General features: G+C 37.4%; 1 protein-coding gene across 1 annotated transcript; it reads right to left on the minus strand.

Annotated features, from left to right (window-relative positions):
- Positions 1-279: 279 nt before the first annotated feature.
- LOC309586668 (suppressor of tumorigenicity 14 protein-like) lies at positions 280-22978 on the minus strand. Its single transcript, XM_082303951.1, has 17 exons — positions 22802-22978; positions 22318-22486; positions 21530-21654; positions 20549-20616; positions 19378-19559; positions 19243-19281; positions 18260-18476; positions 16359-16498; positions 14762-14859; positions 13629-13741; positions 12596-12729; positions 8622-8729; positions 7401-7520; positions 6595-6778; positions 5565-5836; positions 4270-4406; positions 280-1974 (listed from the first exon to the last, which is right to left on the minus strand). The coding sequence occupies exons 1-17, from the start codon at positions 22880-22882 to the stop codon at positions 1816-1818; spliced, it is 2346 nt and encodes a 781-aa protein (XP_082160077.1). The 5' UTR covers positions 22883-22978; the 3' UTR covers positions 280-1815.
- Positions 22979-23812: the final 834 nt, after the last annotated feature.

Raw genomic sequence — 23812 nt, forward strand, 5'->3', positions numbered from 1 at the left:
GACATCTCTGGTTTCAATATAAGGAAAAGAAACTTGTGCCTTTAAATGTGCACTTTAGTAAAACGGGCAAGTTAAGCTCAGCTTTACAAAAAGAGGAAACTCCAAGGTACAAATATAGTTCTGATTGCACCTGGGGATTAGAGTTTCAGAGGCATAATCAAACAAATAAAACATAGCCACTTGCATTTTTAGCATGTGTTTATTAAAGAGAAAGATGCGAATGACTGACTAGCCTTTAAAGACAATAAACCCCCTAAAATAGAAGCTTTGAGTATAGCTTATGTAGTTAAGTTTGACACAATCATTGTAGGGGGGAAATGCCCAACAGTAGCACAAAAAAAGGTAGACAAACAGTATCAAGTGTTAGACACAGGAATCTCGCTGCACGCAGATTACAGTGCTAGCTCATTCCAGTGTTTTCCCCACATGCTGCCAAGGTGGGTCTAAAACTAAACAAGAATCACATTTATGTACTGTAGAATAAAAGTGTCGTGTGTGGACAGCAATGTCTGGTATTCAAATTTCTGGCTTCATTTTTTTTTTTTTTATATATATTAAAGGTGAAAGTTAAACACTTCCAAATACTGAGCGCAATTTTAAGACCATCTAGACAGATTTTTATTAAACTGAATACCAGCATTCTTAAGTCCCATAAACAGCTTTGGAAGCCTTAAACCAGCTAGATTTGGACTGATTGGCTCATCAGGAGATTAGAATTAGTAAAGCGAAATTTACTGCTAGGGTTAAAGGAATGTGACTGCCATTTTCTCTTTTACTTTCTTTGAGTCCAAGGATGCATCCAATGACAAAAATCCCTTTGCCTTTTATGTCCCTTTCAAGGCTGTGTGGGCACAGCCCAGGAAGAGATACAAACCAAAAGTCCTGACCCTGAAACTCTGCTTGCTGCAGAGCAAGGACATCAGGAAAAGCAGTATGAACCCACCAGAAGCATGCTAAAATTCACAAAGCGTGCCAGAGCCAGAGCTGGGGAAATACACTTGTAAAATATTGCAAACATCAGACCCTACAACTATGTTCAAATTGAAGAGATGATGTAAGAAAGCACGAAAATTTCCTTTTTTTTAATTAATTAAAATGGAGTATTTCTTTCCTCTTATTTAAACGTCATCCCAAAGAACCTAAATGATGGTCTTCCAGTTCTTTAACAAAAATTTCTTGCTTCTGAACATTTATGAGCTATATATCTGATCTTTTTAGGAAAACACAGGAGACAGTCCAAAAGTTACAGCCCAGAAAGGAACAGTCATGCAGTGGCAGAGTAACTAGAGAATGAATTAGTCTCAGCTTTGTACGGTCTACTTATTATAGTACTTGTATTTTCAACGAACATGAAATAATTATTTATGTATAGAATCCTGTAATATCACTAACGTAATATATATGAATTAAATATATATGGGATGTGGCCATGAATATCCAGATATGTGCATGTGGAAACATATATAGATATATACATAGTAAGGAAGATGGAAGGAGGAGAAAAGATTTGCAAAAGAAAGATTTGGCTGGATTTTTGTTACAGGTCTAATCCATTTCATGTTGTTTTTAAGGCAGTGCTGTTTCTGCTGCTGAGTACAAGGAAGATAAATCCATAAGGAATCTGAAGTTGCTCTGAATCTGAGCTGTTACTGCTAGGTGAACAACAAATGACAGTCTCTTCATTAAGAAAGTGCATTCTTTCACAAAGAAGCAGCCAATGGCATTTTCATGTTATATCACCAGAGGTGGACGCGGTAGATTACTGTAGGAAGCAGCTTTCATAAGGGAGATGACCTGCATTTTCTCCTTGGCACATCAGTTTGTATTCTGACGAATCCAGTCATAAAGTGCTGTCACCTTAGTGTATACACCAGGACGATTGCGCCGAGCACATCCTTCACCCCAGCTCACAATGCCAGCAAGGTACCATCTATTTCCCTTTCCTGTGCAGGCCAAGGGACCTCCCGAATCTCCCTAAAACAAAGGGAGTTCGGCCATTAGTGTGCATGCACACACACACACAGAGCATTCTAACAAAACTTAGGTTATTTAAGGACAGTAAATACCTGCCCCTTTTTTTCTCAAATTACAATTTAATATTAGAATCTTATTTCTGGATACAGTGTACCCAGCTAGATGTCAAATTTATTCAATTTATTTTAACTTATGGAAGTAGCATGCTAATCAACATAAAGCAATGGCAAGAAGTTTAAAAAAATTACTCATTGCTAATGTCCCATTATAGGATTCCTAAAGCGACTGATCACAGGCTGAGTGAGGAGAGGAGAAGACAGGGATGGGAAGTGGGAATTGTGCTACCATTTGACCACAAATTGTTCACAGGTTGAAGGCAGAACTCATACTGTCTATTAAATAGGAACAGAAAGATACCACACACCCCCAACAGAAAACCCAAACAAAATAAAAATAAAAACAAAAACCAAACAAGGCACAATTAACTACTATCACCAGTTTCATAATCAAGACTGTGTCTACATTCATAGAGGGAGAAGAACAAAGACTAAGGAATGTGCAAATAAGAACTCTCATTCAAAATAAGAATAAGAGATAAGAAAAGAAGCCAGAACAGTTGTTCTTCTCTCTCAGGCTGCTGTCCTACTGGCAATTTTGATAATCCAAGAGGCTGATTCTCAAAGTGACTTGAGAAAGCAGGCTCTGTACTCTGGCCAGTTACACAGCCAGTTCCAGAAGACCGAAGGGGCTGTGTGCTGGTGGAGAGGAAGGATCCTAAAAAGAGGAACCAAGACCAAAGAACAACCTAGAGTGATAAGAAAACAGAACTTGAAAGAGTAAATGTTTTATTTCTCACTGTAAGTATCACATCCTCTAAAGATGAAAGGTGTTTCGAAGCTTCACATAACCTGTGCAGTACATGCACAGCTTACGTGTCCATAAAGAAAAGAAACAAATGGGGATGCCCACAGGTCTGGTACTGTAGTAAAAGGATTTCAGGGTGCTGTGGGGATTTTCTGAACTGCCTACATCATTCCTCTCTAGCACTGCAGAGGAAACGTACTAGCGACTGAAAGGAAAAAAACAGCAAAGATGTTACTCAGACTAAGGACTTAGAGACCCAGAGGGCCACCATGCTAGGACTCAAACACAGCATATTATGTTAGAAACTGGATTGACCAATAAGGTATATAACTGAATTTGTTAAAATGTCCATCTAAATATTCAAGGGCATTTCTTAAGCAACACATTTTTGGAGGAATATTAAGCCTCTAAACCAACATGTTTTACAAAACAATTCCAAGGTCTAGGGTTATACACAAACCGCACATAAAGTTAACAAAAATAATTAACTGAATTAGAACTTAGAGACTGCAGGAAGATCCTGCAAATAGTCTATTGTGTATAAAGAAGTTTGACCGATTAAGACATATCATCTTGCGAAAATTATCCTATTACATTAAAATAGTAAAATTTATATATTACAGAAAGATTCTATCAAATTACCACAGTCTAAAATCAGTAAAACATTTCTCTCCCTTTACACAGTAACTGGTATAATGACCATGTTTGTAATTTTGGAAGTGGACATTCATCATAATAAGTTTAAATAGTGATAAAGTACACAACTACTCTAACAACTGAGAAGGAGAAAGAAGACAGAGTCAAGATAGTTGAAGTACATCCAAAGAGCAGTTTCTGATTGTGTGTGCAAATAAACTAGGTCATATAACTGATGATACCATGATGTAATCAAAACTTGTAATTATACACATGAATGAACATATGAAACTAAAAGGCAGCATTGCAACTGCATTTACCAAACCTAGCTTACCTTAGTCTTTTGTATTTCTTTAACTGTAACAATACATTACTCATCATGCTGTTACAGTATTTTATTAATCATACACCCAGACATCAAAAAAAAAAATGAAAAAAATCAACATGAATAGCAAAAATTGCAGATGGCCCTAACTTTATTCCCTTTAGCCTTACATCTCTGGTTTTTTATAGGAAACGTAACTGTTGAAGATGAAAAAGAATTCTTTTTGACAAATTTTACCGCTTATCTTTGCAAAGCAACATTTCTCAAGAGATTCAGAGATTATCTATGCCAAATCTCCTTCCTTATTTTGGAGAGCCTTTAACTGCCATGTTAAATTAACCATACGCTCAAGACATCTCACTCTACTTCTAAGGAAAAAAGAAAACACAAAAACAAACCCACCAAACTCTGAACAGTTTTCCAATGAAAACAAATATTCATTTGTAGTTTCTCCACACGTTCCAGATTACCTGGCATGCATCAACGCCACCATTAAGATTCCCAGCACACAGCATACGTGATGTGATAAGATCATCATACAGTTTATTGCAAACACTTTGGTTAATTATTCTGACTCGAGCTTCCTGCAATGTTTTGGCAAGATGACCTAGAAAAAAAAAAAATGGTATTGCAGAGGTTACGGTGGTACAGATTTCTAACAGAGGTACCACTTGTCAAAACAAGAGAGAATTGCTCCAAAATCAAAATCTACCCATCTGATGGCAAGAGAGTAATTCCCCTCCCTTCAATTGCTGCCTGTCCTCAGTTTTTGAAAGCTGTTGTCTACACTACCCCCTAGACACAGAGGTCCCTATGCACCACCTTTCCATTTCCTTAGTCTTTATCCTTATGAGCATCTTCTGCTAGAAAGTAGTAAAAAAGCCCATGCAAAATATATTACAAGATTCCACACAACGTGACTAGTTTTGAATGCCATTTCAAATTATGCCCAAAGCTTTTTCTTGTTATTTGTGCTCTAAACATTGTCCAAGTTCTAGTAAATGAAATTTCTATATTCTTTTCCATCATCTCACTTCTAGGGAAGGACCTGAGGAATGAAGCTGATGGGGGGCGGGAATAGTTCTAAAAAAATCAAACCTGTAAGTCACAAGCGATGCTAAGAGCTTAATTCTGTACTGTAGTATTGGCATAAGGTGTCATTGTGAACTATCCCCAGTCGTATTTTGGCTCAACAGCGAACATAACCTTTTCAATACCTGGATAATCAGAGGAAATACTGGGTTTTGGTTTGTTTGATCATTTGGCTCTGAAGGTGGGCTGGGAATGAAACCGGTAAGATAGATAGAAAAATATGGTGTTTTTTTCACATACCATAATCCTGATTTTTAAATATTATTTACATCGTTTTGTTAAAAAGCAAGACATTATAAGGTGGCATCAATTGTAAAGTCATTTGCACTTCATGAGACTATTATGTTATTATCTGGATTTAGGTCTTTTTTAAGAAAGGCATATTAAGAAAGCCAGAATTACCATGAGTATGAAAAGGGGCACATTTTTGTAAATCTATGATCATTTGCTTTTCAATGGTCTGTAACATCCAAGTGCACTTATTGGCACTTATCACCTGCCATCCAAGGAAATATTCAGAATTCACAGACTGTAGCTAAGAGGATATTTTCTAGCTTTTTATAGACCTGCTAAGTAAACCACAGGTATTTTTTCTTATGACTATAAATATTTCATTGTTAGAGTTCAAAATTAAGCCAAACTTGCAAGAAGTATATCCAGGAAATGAACATACTATTTTCTTTTATGGCTCCCCAGCCAGTTACATAGCAGACAGTTCCATAAACAAATACTCTAGAGGTGCTGGGTAAACAAATGGGCTGTACCAGCTCATTGAAGAATACAGGCGTCTCCATTTCCAACAGGGCAATGTCGTAGTCTGAGATAGATTGGTCATACTGTGGGTGGACAATAATCCTTTTGATTGATCTCATAGCTACACGATTGCTCTTTTCATTAATAGTATGTAATCCCATATATGCGCTCCATCCCGACGGAACGGAGTATCTGTAAAGAGAATGTTTTTAGGACATCCCATTGGAAAGTAATACAGTGTCAGTTCACTCCATTTTATCCACTTTTTGGTATTTGATGAGATTCATCAAATCCAAAGTGAATGTGGTAGGATACCACTTAGGAAGATAGATGCACTGTAGTCTCTGTCTCCTAAAACATTAAGTAATGGTTTTACTTACCATTTTGAAAATAATAATTTCTTGGAGCTATAAGACCAATTCCTTGCAATGCACCATGCTTTGGAAGTCAGAAAAGTGTATTATTGAAGTCTATTTCCTCCTTACCACATGTAGGAGGTGTGTCTTTTCAATTTACACAACCTAAACTGAACACTGATGAGTTTTACACTCCACTTGTCAATAAATAGTCCTTTACTTGGGAGAAAAGGCCATAGCTTCTACTCAGAAAATCCCTGCCTTCTAAAAAAAAAAAAAAAAAAAAACCCAAAAAACAAACAAACAAACAAAAACCACCAAAAAAACACCAAAAAACAGGTGTTTACCTAAATCTAACAAAACAGTGTGTTTTATCATTCAGGATTCACTGGCAATGGAAGCAAAATAAATACTTCAGATACTTAGGACTTTTGAAGCCAGCAGAATACATACCAAGGGTTCATGTAGTGATACGTCACAGTTATACCCTGAATCAAATTATCTACATAAGGAATAGCTACCGCAGACTTTTGAAAGCAACACTGTAAGGTTATTCAACTGCAAATACTCTATGACAGTATAACTTCTTCATACCTCACAGAATCAGAATCCAGGAAGCAATGGGCAGCAGATATGAGCCACCTATTGGAAATAACAGATGCGCCACATACATGGCCACGTGCTCCCATCTGTAAACTTGCTTGCCAAGGCCACTTCCCAGATCTTGCATCTTCACCTCCAACAATTCTGTTTTTCTTAAGCTGGTGTCTTCCACAAGCTAATAGAAATAATTGAATAAAACAGTAACCAAAAACACAAGGTCATTTCACTTTGCTATGCTTAATATATACATTTTTATCCATAGACCTCAAAGCTGGTAGGCAAAAAAATGTATTTTCTTACTGTGCAACTGGTCAAAAGGTAAGGGTACTTGCCCATTTTCAGTCAATGGACAGGTCAGGAATAAACCAATCTTTGCCTATCCTCCCTTACAGCTTTCTAAAGAGGTTAGTAACTCAAAAAGTCATTTAAGCACAATTCTAAGCTGGGTTGTTTCCAAAAGTTCACTTGGATAAAATCTCATATCTTTTCCCTCCTTACATACACAGCTCCTTGACTGCATTTCATTCAGCTCAAACAAGAACTAAGACCTACGAGCTTAACCTAGAAGTGTGCATTGCTTGAAGCAAGTTATCATAGACAGAATGAAGCAGTAGATTGAAAATGAAACAGTGCAAATTCAAGACAGGCATTTTCATACAGATGTTACCAGGAGATTCATTTTTTTAAATTCACATCTGATTTAATCAATTCTTAATTCAATAACACTTGACCATAGCACAAATTCTTGACCCAATTTCCCAAGTCATTAATTAATTTTTATATAAATGTTACCACACCACAGTTCATTTCATCAGATCCATCTGCACAGTCACTTTTCCCGTCACACTCAGGATTTGGTTTCAGCAAGCATTTTCCATTGAGGCATTTGTATGCATACGGGGAGCAAATTTTGTAGGCTGAAATAAAAAAAAGATAGCGTCACAAGTTTGGAGCCATGGTTTCAAATGATTAAAAAAGCCTTGTGCATTCAACCTACTCAGCGATGAAAGTTGTTCAAAGCTACATATTCCAGTCTGCTTGAAGTCATAGTCCGTACTGATGTAAACTGGTCCTTCTATGGAGAGGGGACAGGTGGAATATTCCACTCTGATTAGTGATCACACTAATTTCAGTCTCCCCTGTCCATAAGGAAAGACAGAAGAGCCTCCATCTGTCCTCACTCCCATTTTACTTAACTCTAAACTGAGCAAGCTAGGCTTGTCAGATCTGTTGTTTTACTTTCACCAGCACTACTGGTATTACAAATTATAAATCTTCACAGCAGATATCATCTGGAAGTCAACCTTTTTGCTTTTAAGTGAAAGTTGAGAAAATTGTGGAAGAACTTTATACCTCCCTCCAAGAAATTTTTGGCTAAGGTCTATCACAGTTTACTATGTGGGAATCCTGACAGATCTCAGCAATAGGCTTCCATTACTATCATTCTTATTACCTGTTGTTTACAGTTACCTCTAAACAGTAGTAGGGATTTCCCCCCCCCCCCCCCCCCCAGGCAAAAAAAAGGACATACTCCTGGCGACCTCAAGGACCTAAGATTCAAAGCAAGGCAAAAATTACAAAGGCAAAATTCAGCAAGTCACTAGGGAGACAGTAGTAGTACCAGCGAAGTCAATAACCATGGTGTAGCTACAGTAAGGAGACCATGCATGTGGCAAAGGGCAAAAGTCCCAAATTATTATGTCTCTTTCCCTTACATTATTTGGTATTGATCTGGCAGCAGTTGAGGAAAAAACAGTCTTCTAACAGGACCGCCAGCAAGCTGTGGTTAAGTCATCTAACTAAAATCATTGGTATCTTAGATCTCACTTCATTAATTTCTTGTCTAGACTCTCCGAAGAATTAGGTATACTCTACATGTTTTGTTTTCACTATTATGAAACTTGTACTTTGTGCTATGAGAAAATATATAGAAATACTACATTTATCCATTAAAATAAGCATATTCCTTCTTCTGCCTTCCACCATCTTTTGGAAAATAGCTAAAAATATATACTTACAGCAGTTGTTTTCATCACTGTCCTCCTCACAGCTGTCATCATCTTTACAAGTCTTATACTGGTCCTTACACTTCCCATCACCACAGTTCAACTGTTCTGGATTACAACCTGAAGAAGAAAGGTCTGTAAATGCTTTATAATCCAAATAGCTGGCTAGCAGCCATGTGCTACGCTCCCTACCAGAGGTCACCTTGATGTTACTGTGCCATCTCTGCCAGACAGTGTTCTACCTTGTTTTTGATAGCTTTCAGTGACAGAGAAACTTGTTGCATTATCTAACTTGTGCTGTGCTCTGACCTTGGATTACCTTCTGGTCACTCTTTCTGGCATCTCTTCATTGTTCCCTATCTTCTTTGATGTGCAGAGCCCAATCTGGATACAGTACTCTAGCTGAAACCTTCCCACTGGTGACTGGGAAGATCTTTTCAAACTCCTGTCTTACATCCTAGCGTGACACTTTAAAAAAACAAAACAAAACAAAAAAAAAACAAACAACAAAACACCAAACACAAAACACATACAGAAAATTGTATGACTTTCTGACTCTCAAGTCAGCTTTTGAGCCACTATCACTCCCTGCACATTTTTCAGCAGAAAAGCAATTTAGGCAATCCACATGTGTAATTGATTACCTAAGCTCAGATCTTGTCTTTACTGAATGGAATATAATTTTCTCCATATACATTCTCCAGCTTGTCAGGATCATTTATATATCCATCCCTCTTTCTATTGTGTGGCACTTTTCCAATTTCATAAGCATCTTCTCTAATCCATTTAGATCACTAACAAAAATGATGAGATATCCCATACACAGATACTGGCAGAATAACAATAAAAATATCCTTCCATTTTGGTAACGAGCCATTGGCAATCATTCTCTGGAAACAGTTTTCTGTATTGTTTTCTCACTGTGTTTCCTTTACTTACTGATAAGTTTGTCACACAAGACAGTGTCAAAGTACAACTTCTCCTCTATTTATCCTTTCACAACAGAGAGCTAAAAATAAAAACCTCCATGCTGATTTTCAAATACTTTAACTGTTTACAAATAGTTTAGTTTGACCACTTGTTGCTTAATTTTTTTTTTTTAAGCTTAACTTGTAAAGCTTGGTGTAAAATTCCCTTCTCATTTTTTCTGTTCTCACTCTTTAAAGAGCATTACACAACCTCTTCTCCAGACTTTTAGATCTTCACCCACATTCTTCATGTGATCTTAAAGATAGGCACCAATATTTTAGAGATAATTTCAGCCAGTCTCTAAACTTCCTAGAACAAACTGTTTACAGAACACAAACCAGAGGTAATTGCCCTACTGCAATCTAATTCATCATTACCATCTGAGCAGTGTTTCCAGGTTTCAGACTGATTGTTTGAAGGAATGCATGTTCTAGCTGCACATCTAAGGACAAGCTAGAAAAATAAGAAATTAATGGCACTAGAAATATTGTCCCAGTCTAAATGCATTAATGCAGGACTGTACCCTGAAGAAGTATTAAAATGCTTATTAAAAACCAAGGCTAATGTTATTTATATACTAAACTGAATGTTCAAAAAGAAAATGCTATCTAACTTGGTATAATCTGCTGAAGATTTTTTATCAAGCAGTCTGAATCAAATGAATCAATATTCACCTAAATGGACTTAGAAAATTAAAATCACATTCACTGCCTCAGTCTAAGGGTTGAGCATGATTCAGCACAGATACATAATTACTACCAATAGTGAATACCTCTTCAGTTTGTTAAGGTAATATATTTTACACAGGAGTGTCTAAAGGCACAGGGGGAAGTCAAAACTAGGCATTCTCCTTAGTATTATAACTACAAATTTCCTGACATTAAAATGTTGTAGAAATTCATCTCTGTGCTACTACACTGCAACTTCATGTCTGATGTGAATAAGTGTTTTATCAAAAACTTTTCCAAATTTAGCAATTCCATTACGAAACAGCCTTTCACCAAGAATTTGTTTCACTTTCACTTAAACTAACAATAAGTATTGATACAAAGGTGTTCTCGTTGCAATATATCAAAAATGTTTGTTCTCTTCCACTTTTTCAGATGTGCCAGCACAATAAAACTCAGTCCCAGACATTGGCTTAGACACACAGATAGATGATCTGTGGAAGAATAAGTAGCAAAAAAATTCCTGTTTCTGCCCAGGTCAAGTCAACTTAAAACATTTTCCCACTCTAGCACCACCGGCAAAGTAACAGGTAAATGAGATTGAAGGACCAAACACATATGTCCCACATTTATTTAATCATTTCTGATCTGGAGTCATTTAGTCCTCTTCACTGCCTTGCATGTGATGCCAGTGGGAGGAAAGCACACACTATGCAGCAAGCACTACCTCAAAGGAAGAGTGTCTCTGTTCTCTTCACTGTTTCCTGAAGTTACTCAGCTGATGGCTGGCATTTGCTTTCCAGGTCAACTCTGGGAGCAGAGCCTGTGATTTTAATAACCGTGCTTTGGTAGGCTCCCAACAACAGGGAGAAACTAATCTGATGTGGGTGGCTGCAGGTACTAAAGATATGGGAGAAAATGAATCTTTTTTTTCCCCTCCTTCTTACTATTGCTACAGGCAAGGCTGTCATGGAAGACCAGGGCTCTCAATACAGTCTGCTCTCTCAGATAGCCCCCCTCCAATGCCTTTGCTGAATTGACTTGATTCTGACGCATCACAGCTGATCTGCCCCTCCTGGTGAGTCTTAATACAGATCCTTAAGATTGTGACTTAGCCATCTGCTTGCTGGCTCAGTGCTAGAAATGGAGTAGAGCACACAGAAAGTAAAGACTTTTACACGCAATAAAGACTGCAGATTTTCTCTGTAGAAAAAGGTATTCTTAGACTTTGACTCGTCTCTGAACTATTTTTGAAGCAGTAACCAGAGTAACCACAGGACACGGTGTAGTTTGTAACTTGTTCCAGTAGAAAGATACACACGCTGGTGGAAAAAGAAATCCCTGAAAATATCCGAGTCCTATAGAATGATTGACCACAAAATCTGCCACTTATTTCTAATGAAAGGCATGTAAAGCAAGAATCCATAGCAGAGATCTTAATACATAAATACTTCTAAGTCAGCAACGAACAGAACTACACTCAGTCAAGCAGGTTGAGGATCTGAAGAGGTTTCACAAACTGAACTGATCTCTTGAAATCATGGAGAACTTCCGCTACCTAGATGTTAATTGGGAAAAAGTAGTTGGTTGGCTTATAAACAAAAAAAAAAAAAAAAAAAAAAAAGAGAATGTTTCTGGAAACTACTAAAGAGAAGGCATTTACAAAGAATATACTGCAGATGTATCTTTTCTAAGAAATATCACAAGTAAATATATATATTTTCTGCAAAACCTTGTTCCACCCTCTGGAAGCACCCGGCGCCCCCCCCCCCCCCCAAAAAAAAAAAAAAAAAAAAAAATCTAACACTGCTCCAGAAGCACAGAGACTGGGGAGTCAGGGAAGGTCTGTAAGAAACCCAGTCATATTTCTGGAACACCTGCTAGCAAGGGGGCCTCACTGACTCTCAGTGAAAACTTAAATAGCTTCTGTAAACCTGGAAGCTGATCCAGAGCACACCGAGTTGCGATTTTAAAGAAAAGACTGACTATTCATGGTTAACTCCTGTTAGCAGAAGAGTCATGCTTAGAGCCTCTCTGCCATACTATTTTCATGTTGCAACTTGGCTATTTTAAGATGTTAGAAAAAGACCTACAGAAATTGGGAAATTTTACTTTTACTTCCCATTTTTCAGAGATTAGTTAGAAAATAAATACTAGCTTCTAAAAGCATCTTTTATCTAATTTTGTACATCTATTTGTTCAATTAAATACATAATAACATTTTAAACATCTCCCTCTTGCAATCAGGTTAAGAAAAAAAGGCAGGTTGATTTGTAGGTAGTTGGTCTGTCAAGCATGGTTTCTCAAAGTTTCCTCCTTAAAAGTTAAAGTGCATTCTTATTCACTTACGATCTGTGTGACTGAAGGCTTTGTATTCAATATAAAACCCTCTGTGGGTGACCAGTTCATCAGAATGGAAGTTGATTGCAACAGAATAGCCATATTCTCTGTTTCTGTTGTTTTCTGAAAGACCTTTACAGTATCTAGCAAGGCAAAAGTGAGAATAATTAATTTCTAACCAAACTGACCGTTGCCATCCAGCTACCTCTCCTTTTACTGAAGGGTACCAATGCCAAAAAGCTTTAAAACAATACAATTAAGATCAGCTATTTTTTAGCATTATAACAGCCCAACAGAAGTATTAGAAGTATTAGAAAGTCTGTTTACAAATGCCTTCCACTCCACTTTTCTGGGACTAGCAGACTTTAAAACAAAATACAGCAAGATGATCAATGTCAGAATCTACCTCAAATACAAACCGTTTCTAAGTGTGCTTGATTTCAGATTTCCCATTTGAGTTTGTAAATCCAAAAGGCTACAAATTCAGTAATGGAGTCATACGGCCAAATCCAACAGATGTTACTGGTCCCAATATGCTCCTTCCAAGAGACAAATCAGTGAGCAGTGTTTTGTTGGGGGTTTTGTTTCTTTCTTTCTTTTTTTTTTTTTTTTTTTAAGCACATACATTGCAATTTGTCTTATTTACAGAAAATAATTACATTCACTGAAGAGTAAGTGGTATAGAAAATGAAACTTCAGATGACAAGCTCTTCACCCATGTCAAGACCATTGCCAGGAATTTACAGTTCAACTGCAGTTGCATAAAGTCCTCTATGTCATTGCTCTTAAGGGGAACAACAAAGTAAGTAAATGCCTAACACTACAGAAAAAGCAGGATGCTTAAATTAACATGATGACAAATGTTCGGTACTAGGGCAGGATTAAGAACATTATTCTGCCGAAATTCAGTGGAAGCATGCCAATTCTTGTTGAAACGTATCTTTCGGCACTGAAGTAGTGAGATGTTTTTTCTTAAGTACAGCATGTTGCACAGAACATCAAAGTGCAAATTAATATGTCAGAAAATAATGTATTTACTCACCTAACCCCATCAATTTCTAGCCAGTCTTTATCACATTTACTGGACCCTGGAGACTTCTCTTGAATTTGTATTATGAGGATTTTTAATGAGAGCTTGTAGCCAGGCAATGGTGCCTAAAAATCAAAGGATAAATATCCTGACGCAGATATCCACAAAATGAAAAGGCCTGTGCTTCTAAGATGGTAGATCTTGTTTTACTTATTATCAGATTGAAAATACTGCATTTTTTATGACACACCTTTGAAGAACCAAAAAATCTTTGCTATTTTAAATGTATAGAAATCTTTTTAGAACGAACTTTGGCCAGACTGTGCCAGATAAAGGAGTATAAGCCTTCCTACAGCCAGCACAAAGGACTATATCTGAGGTTCATGCTATGTTTGTACTGCCACATATTCCTGTAGGTCAAATAAGAGATTTAAGGTATCTATGGCAGCTAGTCACTCAACTGCATTAGCTGTAACCTCTCTGTTTTAGAAAACCTTTTTCTTCCCTTTACTGATCATAGATGAGAGTTTTGTGCTTTAAGATGCTAATAATTTTTGTTGAGCAGGTGAAAGGTAGAGACTGTTACCAACTCATAGACATGAAGAACATCCTTTTCCAGGGAAACTCAAAAAAGTTGTGAAATGCTTAATGGAGCAACAGATAAACACATCAGAAAGTTGGTGGAAATTACGAGCAGATTCTAAGTCCTGCCAAAGGGCTTGCTGGAAATCCAGAGCTGAATTTCTGAGCAAGAGACGGTCCTGTTTCTGCAGAGTTCGGGGAAATACAGTGTGGTCTCCATCATATGAGGCATCATTTACATGATCATTTTTTCTTTCTGACATAGAGGCAAAGCCCTGATTATTAGCGATTTTCTCTGGCTGCTAGGAGTTGTCATCTTACCTATCACTTTGTTTCTGTCATGAATAATACTCAACCTTTTGGAAGCTGGCAATGTTTCCCTCCCATAGCTGGCACTTGTATATAGGACAGGAAAGAAATGGGTGCCTGAGAAGAAGTCAGGTGCACTGGTCTTAGTATGTTTTCCCTTCATTTCACCCACACTGGAAGCTATTTCTCCCAATTTTATGTCTATATCACATAAAGCAAAGTCATCACTACTCAGAAGAGTTCCCAGCACTTACTCTGATGATCCAGCTGCAGTCAATGTTTGGTGGGTAGTAACTTGGGTAATAAGGGGAACTCAGTGTCCCATTCCAGGAAATATAATGACCACCACACACTGGGAGAGAAATATATCAGCAAGGAACACAATTATCTCAGCTGGGCTAAAGTGCAGAGCCTACTTCACTTGCTAGGACCCTTCTCTATGTACAGAGTTAGAAGAATGGGTTTTGACAGTATTAAACTCAGGTTTTGCCTGTATTAACAGAAAATCATGTAACTTCCACTTCCCCATCACTCTGAATTTCTCTTATTTTTGGATCAAATTATAATTAAGGCTAAGTACAGAACACCTCTCACTGGAGGTTTTTTAAAAACGTTTTTTCATGATAAGTAGAAGCAGCAATTTAATGTAGACACAACAGACCTCCCCCTTCCAATTTACTGCTGACCTTTCTGTAGACATTTTCAAAAATTAAAAACCAATTAGCCCAATGAAGTGAGACCTCTGATTAATTTCATGTAAACCAGGAAGTTTGTGTGTGAGTTCCCAGTCTGAAAATTCATGCCACGTTTGAATGATATCTTTGAGGTTTTATTTTCTACCAAGAACTCTCCTAGGTATCCAGTCCTTAGTGGAACCTAAAGGTTTCCTTTAGATAACATAGTAAATGCAAACATGAATACAACAGAAATCAAGACAACTTTTAAAATAGCAAAATTTTGTGGCAAAACCTGGGCTATATGTCATTTGGAGTGCCCATCTTCAGAACAATGAAGCAATTCTAATTTGCAATGTGCGTGGGATGAGTATTAGCATAAGCAGCATCCACAGAGACATAAGGTGAAATGTGTAAGCTTTGGAGAAGCTTATCCACATGCTATCCCCTATGATTTGTTCCACAAGTTAAAAAATTGTCACTTGCTTGATTGTCAAAATTCTTTCACTTAGACCTTACCAAACAACTGACGCTAAACTTTCACTTATGAAGCCCTTATGTCTCTTGTAAAATGCTCTGGTTTATTGTTATTCAAAATATTTCACTAATCACACAGAACTCCTGCAAAGTTCATAGTACTCCATAGGCTTGGAATATACTTCTTGGGTCTTGAATACACTTTTCTTATGCAGTTAACTACACTGAACAGTGCCTTCAGAAAAGGATCAAAGACATATTAGAAGTAAGTGTTTGCTGTTGTTTTCCATTTTCATTAAACAGTCATTCACTGAGCTGGGGATAGATTGCCAAAACTGATAAAAGTGCTGCTCTGCCACTGGGGCTATCTAGCTTTGGCTAGACATATAGTGCTTGTAGTGCTATCTAGCTGGCTGCTCTGTTACCATTGCTCAGTGTTAACTGTGTAGTAAGAGTAATGTCTGGGAAAGATGCCTTGCGTAGTGATCAGGAAGACACAAAATCTCCCAGACCAAAGGATATTCTCTATTCTTTGTTCAGTTCTCAGACTTTTTTTTAAGTGGATCAGAATGACAATTCTCTGGCTTATATGCCAAACATTCCCTCCCCCCAGGTATGTTCAGGCAATATCAACTTTTTTAGAGGCAACAAGAGAAATAAGTGTGCTTACATAAGATGGTTGTTTTTATTAATTACTTACTGATTTTAGGAATGGCTTGAAAGTGAGCTTTTAATATGTTGCTCTCTTCTCTTCGGTCCAGTGAAAAGGTAAGCAACATTACATTACTTGACGAAGTTAAACGTACAACAGGAGGAGTCCAGGCCCCAGGTCCACACCATCTGAAATATTACAAAAATTGCATTAAAAACAAAAATTCCCACATTCCAGTCATCTTTACTGAGAAACTGGGCAGAAGTAACATTGATCTGATCATCTGTGTTTCAGAAGTATGCCTCTGGCTACCACTTCCCTTTTATTGTTCCACTCAAGTGATACTACACAAGACACTAGAGTATCCCAGCATTGAGGCTGAGTCACTCATGGTGAACATCATAGATATTCTTGCCTAACAGGTGCCCTGGAGTTTTCAGACCAGTAGAAGCTTCAAAAAGGCAGTACCAGATCACGTTATTTTAGTAGTGATAACAGTACTGAGTAGTAGTTGGTAGCACTGAAAAGGCAACAAGTACCAGTGCAGCAGTGTTGTGCAGCAACTATGCAACAAATAACAAGCCCAAAGCATTTCCCATCTATTAACATTCAGCTTGGTTTCATGTCACAAAAGCTGTCACACAAGATGTGGAGCCCCACGCATGGCAATTATTTCTTCTTATTGTTGTTCTTTTGTTTAAACAATGATGAGTTAATTTATATCCTGAAGCTTGAATACTTACTACTGCTTGTAATTTGAGATGCTATTTCTTTCATCTGTAAATTCACTTTTATATTTCTTCCATTTTGAAATCCACAGCATATTTTGGATTTCTTTTCATTAACTTACAAATCCACACGTCAAAAATTTCTAACAGCGTTCTGTTAAAACTAAGCGTTCTGTTAAAAGAACTAAGATCAGACCTCACAGTCAGAGAATATTTCCATCGCACCCCTCCATCAAGTTCTTTGACTTCTCACTGAGATCCAGAGTGGCAGCATTAAAATCAAATTTTTGAACCTTAAACCGAAAGTAGTCCTCTTCTACTTTTAGCAGGCTATTCCCTGCTCCCAATTAATCTGAGACACTAGATAATGGATCTGTGGTTTGCTTCTCTTTTGCAGACATTATTAATCCTTTTTATCATAATACCTGTCAAATCCTTTATAAAATGAACAATTTGAGTCCCCTCCCCACTGCCACATGGAAATCTTTCAGCGTCTTGATCTTCTACCCAGTTGACAGCCTGGCTTATCTTCTAGCTGTACCTTCAGTATCAGGCAAGCACATATGAGAAGAGTTGTCCACGTGACACACCTGCTTTTACAGTACATCTCACAGTCTCAGCTCACTCACTCTTTAGTATTTGTCACTGAACAGCTGTATTACTGCAGTTTACAGAAACTGATGAGAATCTTTTTAGTCACTGTGTGTGGACAACATGTTCATACATGAAATTTGACTCTGAAAAGTGGGAGTAGTGTGGCCACTGAAGGTTACAAGAACATCTGATCTCACTTATGCAAATAGACTACACAGTGACTCTGGGGATGGAGCCTTCCCTAAACATAACACCCCTGTTATGAAACAGGGATTTGCCTGTGACTGGACTGCTATAAAACATGTGTTTTCTAAAAGTAATAGAATACAATACTATAAAAAAAAAAAAAATAAAGTCTGTATCTTTTTAAGTTGTGGCAGTAACTGCATGAAATTGAAACTAGTAAAAATTAGTCATAATGTAGAATAAAACCCACAGGAATTTATAATTTATTGGGGGGTGGAATAACATGGAAGATCTTCATATAGCCTTATACAAGATTTTTTAATTAAGTTGTATTTGGAGTCTTACATTTTGGAAGCCTGTTTGATACCATTTTGACATCGTGACAGTTTCAGAGAGTTTCTGTACAGCTCAATAAAACATCTTTGTTCTGTACTACCATACCTTGTAATGATCTTGTTCTGCAGAGGAAGAAGGAAATCATATGCTGATAAGTGGTGCGATGCACAGCTCTCTGGCGTGACACCATGCAAAGTGACAACTACCAGTCTCACCACATAGTTAGAAGGAACTCGCAGCCTCCATTGATAAAAAGACTTTTTGGGATTCATCAGAGTTAGAGTCCTGTTGTTACCTGGCTTGGCATACAGGTCAAAGGATACTGCTATACAAAAGAAGCTAGATCAGTGGCTGAAAAACTGTTAAGTTGAAAGATAAATTCAGTTATTGTGTAAAATTTTAGAAGAGGCAGAAACAATCACCTACCCGCACTTCTTGACTACTCTAATCTCCTCTTCCCTTACTTTTACAACTCTATTCCCTTTTCCTTACCAGGCTGCATCACCTTCTCCCCCTGTTCTGGCCAAGGAAGCACAACGCCTCACCACCATCTGCTCATCATACACTCAGCAAGCAGGAGGGGACTTGGCTGAAACTCCTACCATCTCTGCTTGAAACCTACTGCTTCCTTTGCCATTTTCTCTTCACCTCCCTCCATGCAATGAGAACACTAAAAATATGAAGCCAATCTTGAGGTGCGCTTGATGTGGAAAAACCAGGCAAAAGGAAATAAAGCTCTACAGTATTTGACTGATCACTAACTATGAATAACCAAAATTATCTAGTCACAAGGTAAATAAATTATGTATAATTTTATATAGTAGCTTTTCAAAAGATGCCAAGAAAAGGAGCCACAGCTCATTGCTATATAGTGAGAACTATTACATTTCAATCATTCTAGTCAGAACAAGAGAATAAAAGCTGTAAAGCATTTTCATCTCAGACTTTATTTGAAGCACAGGCCAGGGAGATCCCTGTCTGGTTTAGTTTGTAGGCTCTACGGATATAACTGGGAAACTGCCATTTTTATGGTACCGAATTTTTTTTTCCCCCCAAAATGATATTAGTTGAGATTGAAGAATAATTACCTGATTTTAGCATCACATCATATTCTGTGGAATCTGAAACTGAAATTTAATAACTATCAGCTACACAAGCCAAAGACACAAACTGGAGAAAGAAAAATAGACAGAATAGATATTAAATGACAGGTACATTGTTACCAAAAAGCTCCATTGTAATGAGGTCAAAATCTTCCTCCCCAAAAGGACTGAACATCTGAGCTGCTTGTTTACTACTGATTTCTTTTTGTTCCACTGGAGTTAATTTTTTAAGAGAAGCAACCATATCTTGTGGTGCCCAGAATGTATTCCAGTAGTAAGCTCGAAGTCCAGAATCTCCTTCACTGTAGAGTGAAAAAACATGCATCATGAATGCTTTCCACTGGTCTGCATTTTTGGTTCACACGGTTTCATAGCCAGTTAAACTTGTGTGCAAAAAGTTGCAGCTGAACACAGTGGCACAAAGCTCTCTTGTTTAACAATTGCTTTTTCTATACAGTAGAAATACTTCAAAAATTTGCTGCTTAAATGGTAACACACTGAGGCTGAAAAGTACAGCTCAGAAAATCCTTGCAATAATTTTTATGGAATTGGATGTTTCCATCCTTGCTGCATAATTATACTTTTAAGACCATATTACAGTTCTAGACACATTTTCCTTAATATTTTTATTGAGTCTTACACCATATGACAACATAATTTTATGTCCATACATTGATACAACACTCACACAATTCTTGTTAAAATAAATAATATGTATGTGTGCATACACAAAGTATTACTTACGTGATTCAAAGAGACAGTCCATCACACTCTTCCTTTCAGAATGGCCTATGGACTGACCTTTCAGAAGTTTTCAAAGCCTATCAGGATAGTAGTAGCTATCTGCTCAATGTATTTACATTTTTCACCAGGAGCTTAAGTAGAGTGCCCTGCCCAAAATTACACCTTTAAGTTTTATTTCAAGAAGTTAAAAAGGAAATTAATTTAAATAGACTAAACCAAAATAAGATTCTGCAAGTGGCAGAGAAAAAACCCTGCTGAACTGCGATTTCAAAAATCAAAAGTAGATTAATAGACTACAAAGCAATCTGTAAACCAAGGCATGATTAATCAGACTTCATTTCCCTCACCGATTCTAGAGGGCAAGACAGAAATCACACTATTAACTTAGCTCTTAGCTCACATACTTAAGTGCATTTCTGCATTTTTCATTCCCTGTCGTAGAGATCTGCATATTCTTCCAAATAATTAATTTAAAATGCATGAAAAGAGATAAGACAAACACAAGTGAATATCTCAAATTTATACCACATGCTAGAACAGAACCTACCTGAAAGCAGCCACTACAGACTTCAAGTAGTACTTTCCCAAGGAGGAAGACTCATATGACTCTGCAAACTGACAGTTAAATAATGGCAAAAGAAAATGTAAAAAGTATTATGTTTTCATGTCAATATAATCTCTTATGCTATAAAGTATTTGTCTTATTTCTTCCTTTCCCCTTCCTCACCCCCTTCCCATATTACAAGCACTATCCATCATTTCCACAAAATATCTCAAACAAGGATCATAAATGTACATTCATTTCCACCAAAAAAATTTACTTGTAAGTCACATTACATTTCAAGACCGTAGATAACTCTTGATAATTAGCCATGAAAAAGAAACCTTTATGAATACATTTACATTTTTGTTTCAATCTTTAAATTCCCAGCATATAATCTGGACATGAGCAACTTGTATTGGCTGTGCACAAATCAGCTTTGAGACACTAGATTATCTCTTTGGGGAAATGCAGTCTAACAAAGAACTGCTTTGTGTTTAAGACTGTTGTTCACATGTACCCAGGGAACAGTATTGATCTCACAAATAGGAACTCACATAAGAAGTGCAAGAAAGCAAGTATTGTTGGGAGGGATAAGGGAAAACAAAACAAAACAAAAAGTTAAGCATTGAATTTGAGCTATAATTTAAAAAAAAAAAAAATCAAGGAGAGAAATGTAGCAAGGAAGACTCTGAGTAAAGCAAAGCAAAACAAAACAAAAACCACACTCCTAATTCTTTTAGGAAGAATGATCTGTCCATAACCTTGAAACCCCCAGGTTTTATTACCTAGGAAATGTTGGCCCCACACACAGCCCCAGCTGTATAGTTACATTCCTAAAGCTGTACACCGCCGAGGCATTTACTAGCTTTAGACTTACTATTTTGAAGAAAAAAAAAAGCAACTAACTGTAGTCTTCTGCTCATTCCCAATCTGATTCTGTAATAAACATTTTTAAATTATTGCTATACTTATGTGGGAACTTACATAATTTTGGATTGCTTCTGCTTGCAGGAGGAATTTCTGTGACTTCGGATCATTGAGGTCATTTGTATAAGTCAAATTAGGAATTTCTACACTCCCGCCAATATAAATAAAGGAGAAAGCTGGAACTGAGAAAGAAAAAGATAAAAAAATTAGCTCACTTAATAACATTACAGAAAAGCTTCCGGAACAAAAGGCTTGCAGAAGCATGTATTTGTCTTTAGCATTAGTAAGCACTAGTTCTTAAGAGAAACACGCAATAATAGTCAGAGCGCTGAGTCAGTTCCATTGACAGAATAATGCCCAGAAGGAAAAAAGAGGGATGAGGTACAGATTCAGACAGGCATTTCTACTAGCAAGGTTTAATTGTTAAAATCTATTTTTTGCAGCACCATCCTCCTAGAGAGATACGATTTTAATGGCTCTAAGTTGAGACCTACAAAAGAGTGTACGTAAGTTAGGTACCCGTTCTGTTTTGAAAAAGTGAATGTAAGATAGACAGTTAATTGCTATAGGTTTTTCGGAAAGATAACAGTTATAATAATGATGGTATCCACAAACAGAGAAAAAAAATTTAGAGGTAAAATACATACCTTCATTAATCTTGTGCAACTATCAACTGCTAATTGTTATGCATTTTGTTGCCTTAGCAGAGACATTAAGGAGAAGGGAAAGTCTCCTTTATACATGCATTACACGCTTAGCGGCTTAGTGCAGAGCTTTTCATACTGATCATTCACACAGTGCAAAACAGCCATCCCATCCAGACCATGCTGGGGGGTAACACTTACAGAACGAATAGTGCAGGACTAGCACAATTACGGTAACTATTAAAGAAAGTATAGGTAATATTCCTAGAAGCCATCTTCTCCAGAAACACAACCTCATCCATTTGAAGAAACAGTACTTCTGACACAAGCCTTCTTGGTAGGATGGGCAGTAGTGAATGCGTGGACTTTCCTAGAGAATGACATGAGAAAGCATCAATTAGTAAGACCAAAAAAAGAAAAGCTATTGTACTGTATTTTAGTATATTTGCCCTTTTAGTTTTTAAAGAGGTTTAAATCGAGATAATATCTTTCATGTTATCAGCTATGTCACATATGAAACCCACATATTTCTCAGCTGCTTCTTTGCCATTTAAGTCAGGGAAAAATTGCTATTACTTTGGTTAGGAGCAATTTGCATGTGAAGAGCAGAAGTCAATACACACCAGAGTGGGCAGAGAGATCATTTACCTTGTTCCTGCTGTAAAGCTTAGCTGGTGTCTCTTACCTGCCCTGCAGTCTGCTCAGAGTCATATGGAGCTGGTATGCTGTACACAGACACCCCGCTGGAGGGGAAAGCCCGTATCATGATGCCTTGAAAAATGCCTTCTGACAAACTTAAGAACAAAGTCCTAAATGAACCTCATTTCTTAACGATAACCCAGAACAGCATACTGCTCTCCCCACCATGCACACCAGGCTTCTCTCATTTCGCCTTTGCCATACTGCTTGAAGCTGGAGCCAGCTGATCTGCAATCAAAGAAGGTGGGGAGGAAAAGTTACCATCACTGTAACTCTTTGTTTCCCTAACTGGCTAAGTGGGATATGTATCCCATCGTCTGAAAACAGATCAGCTACCCACGTGTTTCAGAAATACAAGAATAGGAAATAATTTATGACACAAAGCAAAAGGACATGCAAGCAACTTACAGATAAAAAGTCCTAAAGCAAGGTAAATGAGGCAACTTCTAATGAAAGCTTGCTGGAATCCACAGAAATATTTATGAGAGGAAGAAATGTGCAGTTCCACAGACCACCTGAATTTTCCGGCCTCAAGCCAGTACAACAGAATAAACATAATTGCAAAACAATTCACATTGACATTTCCTGTTTGGAATTAAAACCAGTTTTAAGTCACCAAGTCAACAAGTTCAGGGTATTCTGCACGTAAAATAAGAAAATCAAGGATGTGTGTGTGGGGGGGGAAATAACATTTATATGTGGGGAGAGAAAGACAGAGCACACTCACAGAAAGAACAAAACCTGGAAAAACACAACAGACCCAAGAAACCTCAGCTCCAGAAAACAAAAAGGGAACAAACCAACCCCAACACCGATCACATGGAGCCTACACAAGGGATTAATTGGAAGGCAATCCTCACAGCTCAGGAATGCAAACTACAACTGCAGACAGACTGCTTTGTTCAAGTCCTCTTTTTTTCCAACAGCCGATCTCTGCTACGCACACCACCTGCTGATTGACTGATACTTTGCCCCCTGCTTCATGGAAAAAGATACC

Source organism: Platalea leucorodia (assembly GCF_965183815.1).
Source record: "Platalea leucorodia genome assembly, chromosome: 2".
In the NCBI taxonomy this organism is placed as follows: domain Eukaryota; kingdom Metazoa; phylum Chordata; class Aves; order Pelecaniformes; family Threskiornithidae; genus Platalea; species Platalea leucorodia.

What these genes read in the sequence shown, in the direction of transcription:
- LOC309586668 (XM_082303951.1), bottom strand. Translation starts at nt 22,882, where the DNA reads ATGATACGGGCTTTCCCCTCCAGCGGGGTGTCTGTGTACAGCATACCA. An exon ending in AGTCCTGCACTATTCGTTCT is followed by an intron (nt 21,655 to 22,317) that starts GTAAGTGTTACC and finishes TTTCTTTCTCAG; the next exon opens with TTCCAGCTTTCTCCTTTATT. An exon ending in TGATGTGATGCTAAAATCAG is followed by an intron (nt 18,477 to 19,242) that starts GTAATTATTCTT and finishes TTTGTATAGCAG; the next exon opens with TATCCTTTGACCTGTATGCC.